Source organism: Nansenia antarctica, assembly GCF_963989245.1.
Source record: "Nansenia antarctica genome assembly, chromosome: 2".
Lineage (NCBI taxonomy): Eukaryota > Metazoa > Chordata > Actinopteri > Argentiniformes > Microstomatidae > Nansenia > Nansenia antarctica.
Window position 1 is genome coordinate 71,516,157 of NC_137675.1, and position 5,287 is coordinate 71,521,443.

Here is a 5,287-nt window from a genome sequence, read left to right on the forward strand (position 1 = left end):
GCCAGCTAACTGCCACTGTGTTGAGAAATTTGAGTTAAGGTGAGTTAATTCGTATTTGGATACATGCAATATGACTTGCTTAGTTTCATAGTGTAAACAGCTGCTGAACGATTTTGTTAAGTTAGCACTAGTTTATGTTAACTAGCTTATTTGAAGCTGAAGTGGGGAAAGATCCTTGAGGTATAACGGGGTTAACTAGGGTCGGCAGTTTTAGCCAGCAGTACAGTGGCTAGTTGGTTTCTCCAGCTGGTGTTTGCCTACTTGGCAGCCTTTGTGCATTGACATCTCATCCATTCTAGCTGCAACCGTCTACAAATCCGGCCAGCCATGGATGTCAAGTTTGTCTATGATAATGATAAGTACGAGATACTTGCACAAATCGGTCAAGGCTCGTACGGTAAAGTGTACAAAGCTAGAGAAGTTCACGATCTACAGCGACTCGTAGCGGTGAAGAAGTTGAACATACCTGGAGACCCAGCGAGTGGAATTCCTGCTTTCATGATCCGGGAAGTAGCGTTGTTGCGTAAACTTGAATTCTTCAATCATCCCAACATAGTAAAGTAAGTAAATATCTGAACTTGCTCTATCAAACAACAACAACAACAACAACAACAACAACAACAACAACAACAACAACAACATGTTGAGTAATGTTCCTGCTTTCATACAGTACAGGCCAAAAGTTTGGACACCTTCTCATTCAATGCGTTTCCTTTATTTTCATGACTATTTGGTACATTGTAGATTCCCACTGAAGGCATCAAAACTATGAATGAACACATAGGAATTATGTATTTAACAATAAAGTGTGATAACTCTGAAAAATATGTCTTATATTTTAGATTCCTCAAAGTAGCCACCCTTTGCTTTGTTGTTGTTAATAAAATATATAATAATAATATTTAATATAATATGTGTTAATAATAATATGTTATTATATATATATATATATATTATATTATTATTATATATTTTATTAACAACAAAAAATATATATTTTATTAACAACAAAAAAGCAAAGGGTGGCTACTTTGAGGAATCTAAAATATAAGACATATTTAGAGTTATTTCACACTTTTTTGTTAAGTACATCATTCCACATGTGTTCATTCATAGTTTTGATGCCTTCAGTGAGAATCTACAATGTAAATAGTCATGAAAATAAAGGAAACACATTGAATGAGAAGGTGTGTCCAAACTTTTGGCCTGTACTGTACATGTGTATGTTATTCATTTAAGAGAAGGAAATATTCACTTTGATTGTTGATCTGGCTACTGATAGGTTGTTCGATGTGTCTGCTGTACGGGGGCTCAGGAATCTGGACCTGACACTGGTGTTTGAGTACATTGATCAGGACCTGGCTACATTCCTCTCCAGAGTACCCTCAACTGGACTGAGCCTGGACAAAATTAAGGTGTGAACTCTGTCACATAACTGCATCTGGAAATACCTACATTGAAGTCATGTACTACTTTATAGACTACTATCATCATTATCTTGAAGTGACAAATTCAATTGTCACAGAAACAATAGCAGACATTGATTTGGGATTCTGACTACCCACTCCATGAAGTAGGCTACTGGTGTTGAATTGTATGCTCTTTATACATACATGTGCCCTCCTATAGACAGAGAATAGAATCCTCTCATAGGAAGTGCAATGCTGCCATGCTGCTTCCTGTCTGTATAGGATGTGATGGTGCAGCTGCTGCGGGGGCTGGACTTCCTGCACACCAACATGCTGGTGCATCGCGACCTGAAGCCGGACAATGTCCTGGTCAGCAGCCGCGGAGAGGTCAAGATCGCTGACTTTGGACTGGCACGCATCTACACCTATGATATCGCCCTTACACCCTGTGTAAGTCTATGTGAAGCAGTCAGTTCCCCAGTGATTTCATAACAGGTTATACATGGTTTTGAAAGCTTTATTCATTTGCTAGTGTATCTCAGTGATCTTGGTATCAGCACCTCCCTCAACCATTCCTGCTTCACCCTGACCCTAAACGCTGGCGTGCCACAGGGCTGTCTACTGAGCCCTCTCCTCTACTCCCTCTTCACTTACGAGTATGTGCCGATGCATGATTCTAACACCATCATCAAGTTCGCAGATGACACCACGGTGGTAGGCCTGATAAGTAACAATGACAAGTCGGCCTACAGGGAGGAGGTCCAGCAACTGGCGGTGTGGTGGTGTGCTGACAACAACCTGGCCCTCAATACCAGTAAGACCAAGGATATCATTGTGGACTTCAGGAAAACTGGGGGCTACGTACACTCCCACATCTACATCAATGAGATGGAGGTGGAGCGTGTTCCCAGCTTCAAGTTCCTGGGTGTCCACATCTCCGAGGACTTCTCTTGGACCCTCAACTCCTCTTCCCTGGTCACAAAGGTGCAGCAGTGCCTATACTTCCTGAGGAGATTGAAGAAAGCCCAGCTGTCTCCCAGGATTCTGGCCAACTTCTACCGCTGCACCATTGAGAGCATCCTAACCAACAGCATCACAGTGTGGTATGGCAACTACACTGTGTCAGACTGGAAGGCCCTGCAACCGGTGGTGAAAACCACCCAGCGCATCATTGGCACCAAACTCCCTACTATCGAGTCCCTCCAGGCAGACCTGTGTCGGCGGAGGGCAGCAAGCATCATCAAGGATGCCTCGCACCCCAATCACAGTCTGTTTGATCCCCTACCATCTAAGAGACTCAAGTAGTGCAGGATCCTCAGGTCCCGTACCAACAGACTCCAGAACAGATGTAGTGAAGACAGACAGGGAAGTAAGGAGAAGAAGGGAGAGAGGGCATGTCAGCAGGGCATGGGCCAGATACGAACCCATGCCTACATGGGGCACATGTGTGCACTGTAGACCGCGGTGCTAGACCACTGGACCACCCCAGGCCACCACATACCTCTTTTTGATATATCCTCTATTTATACATCTGCATACTCCATACTGTACATAGCTACCTTAACTGTACATAGCTTACTACTATCCTCTCCTGTATATACCTCTAACTACCATACTTGCCATACTGTACCTATCACTATCACTATCATGTTTTATAGCACTATTTGCTCTTCTGCTTAGATCCTAAACTGCATGTTGTTGTCTGGTACTAATACTCTGCAATGGCAATATAGTGAATCTAATCTAATATCATTACTCTATATCACCCCCTGCTGTACTGTAGGGGGCAAAGCAGCGCATAACAGTAGAATACATTTTTATTTCATTCTCTATGTCCTACCTCTCTTTTCCCTCCCTCCTTCCCATCTATCCTCTTTCCCCCTGTCCAGGTGGTGACACTGTGGTACAGGGCTCCAGAGGTGCTACTTTACTCTGGCTACATGCCCTCAGTGGATGTGTGGAGTGCTGGCTGTATCTTCGCTGAGCTGTTCCTCTTGAGGTCAGAGGAGCTGAGCTAGGGGGTGCTTTTTAGGTGTTATAAAGAGGAAGGGCGCTTTTATGCTTAAATGCTAAACTTGAAGGTGAAGTGTGCAGTAGAGCAGTTGTTACAAAGGTGCTATTCACTGGATGTACTGGTACTGTTCACTGGTTGGGTTGCATTGTGTCTTATGCAATAATATTTACAGTAATTCCAATCCCATAGACCACTGTTCCGTGGATCCACAGAGGCTGAACAGCTCCAGAAGATCTTTGAGTGAGTTTTATCTTCCCTCCACCACGTTTGAAATATCTGTAATAATAATAACCACTTACATACAACATTTTGGCTGTGTTTTGCCTTGGCCTTGCAACTGTGGATTGAGGTTAGACTATGCCCTGTCTCATATCCCATAGGGTGATTGGCTTGCCCAGAGAGGAGGAATGGCCAAAGGAGAGCCCCATCTCCTACTCCCCTAGCTTGGCTTCAGGAGGTCCCTGCACACAGCTTCTTTCCAACCTGGGCCAGGAAGAGAGCAACCTTCTCTTTGTGAGCACTCCCACTACATGATGTTTCTCTTGCAATGCAGTGATGCAGTCATTACCATTGCGTGATCACACTCTTTATGAAGCAGTCTTTTGTTTGTCTGCAGCAATGTCTTTCGTTCAGCCCAACCAATCGGATCTCAGCCTGCAGAGCCCTGGCCCACCCTTTCCTGGCAGAATCCTAAGAGCCTCACAGCCAGAGAGGAAGTGGGGAGAAAAACTACAATGTTCCTTTTGCTTTGCTCATCTTATCTAGAATGGCCCCAATTCAATCAAATGGAGATAGCGAGTTTCCAGGATAACTGACATGTATGATTCTTCTAGTGCAGCAAGAAACCATTTTCCGTTTTAAAATGATTGTTTAGGAATTATGGCCTAGGGGTTCCTATGTGTTCTATTGTACCTACAGTTCCGGCCCTAAAGAGGTTACACTGCCCAGCAGTGCTGCTAAAAACAAATGTCGCTGAGTAAAGAAGAACAAAGAAAAGTATAATCACCCAAAACAAAGGTCTCACAATGAGAAAAATGTTCTGAAATGTATTTCTTTGCACTGTGTTTTGTCAAACGATAGCTAATTAACTTGGTGCTTGCCACAACATGACTGTAGCATCACCCAGCAGTACAGTCTAACAATGCATGGGAAAACATGTAAACTGAAACGTGGGAAGAAAAAGGAAATATTTTATCTGATCTAATAGGTACACACATTGTGTCCTACACATCAGAGCTGTATAACAAAAGGCATTGCTCATTGTTTATTGATCTTGGTTTCCACCACTTATTTAATACCAGCCCACACTGTTAATAACATTAAAGTGCTTCCGATGTTTGTGCATACGGATGGAACCAAGAGCTGCTGAAGGGCATTTTGTAGGAGAACAAGACGAGGTGTTTGCTTTCATTTATTACTGAGAGATATTGCTATTGTTTACAAGCGATATTACAAATCTCAAGCTGCTCCAAGTCAATGACACTGCTCCTTGTGCACAAAAGTTAATAAGGTATTTTTAGGTTGTTCCACCTGTACCTTTTGTTTTTTTGTGTCCAGTGTTTGGCTTATTTTTTAATTTATTTTTTACTATTGGTGTGATAATAGAATTGTTCATACTGTACTTTTGTTTTTATTGGGCATTTATAAGAGAAACGTTTTTTTGCTGCAATGTTCATAAGAATGTTACTGTTGATATTTCCATTATTCAAATGAACAGCATATGTTTACAGTTATTGAGCTTGATTTGATTACCCTCAATCTCATCAACATGAGATATATTTTTTCTAAGCAATACACATATTTTGTCTACACCATGTTTTGAATGTCTGCTTTACTATTGGAATTGTGGCATAGCCCTTGGGAT

The 5,287-nt window shown here is 42.2% G+C and overlaps 1 protein-coding gene across 1 annotated transcript; it reads left to right on the forward strand.

The window, feature by feature from the left end:
- Positions 1-327: 327 nt before the first annotated feature.
- On the forward strand, positions 328-4,117 carry LOC308150555 (cyclin-dependent kinase 6-like; the record flags this gene model as incomplete). The annotated part of the gene is made up of 7 exons (XM_080523373.1): positions 328-560; positions 1,283-1,415; positions 1,692-1,859; positions 3,299-3,408; positions 3,613-3,663; positions 3,804-3,936; positions 4,040-4,117. 7 exons carry the CDS (start codon positions 328-330, stop codon positions 4,115-4,117), a joined length of 906 nt encoding a protein of 301 aa, XP_080379499.1.
- Positions 4,118-5,287: the final 1,170 nt, after the last annotated feature.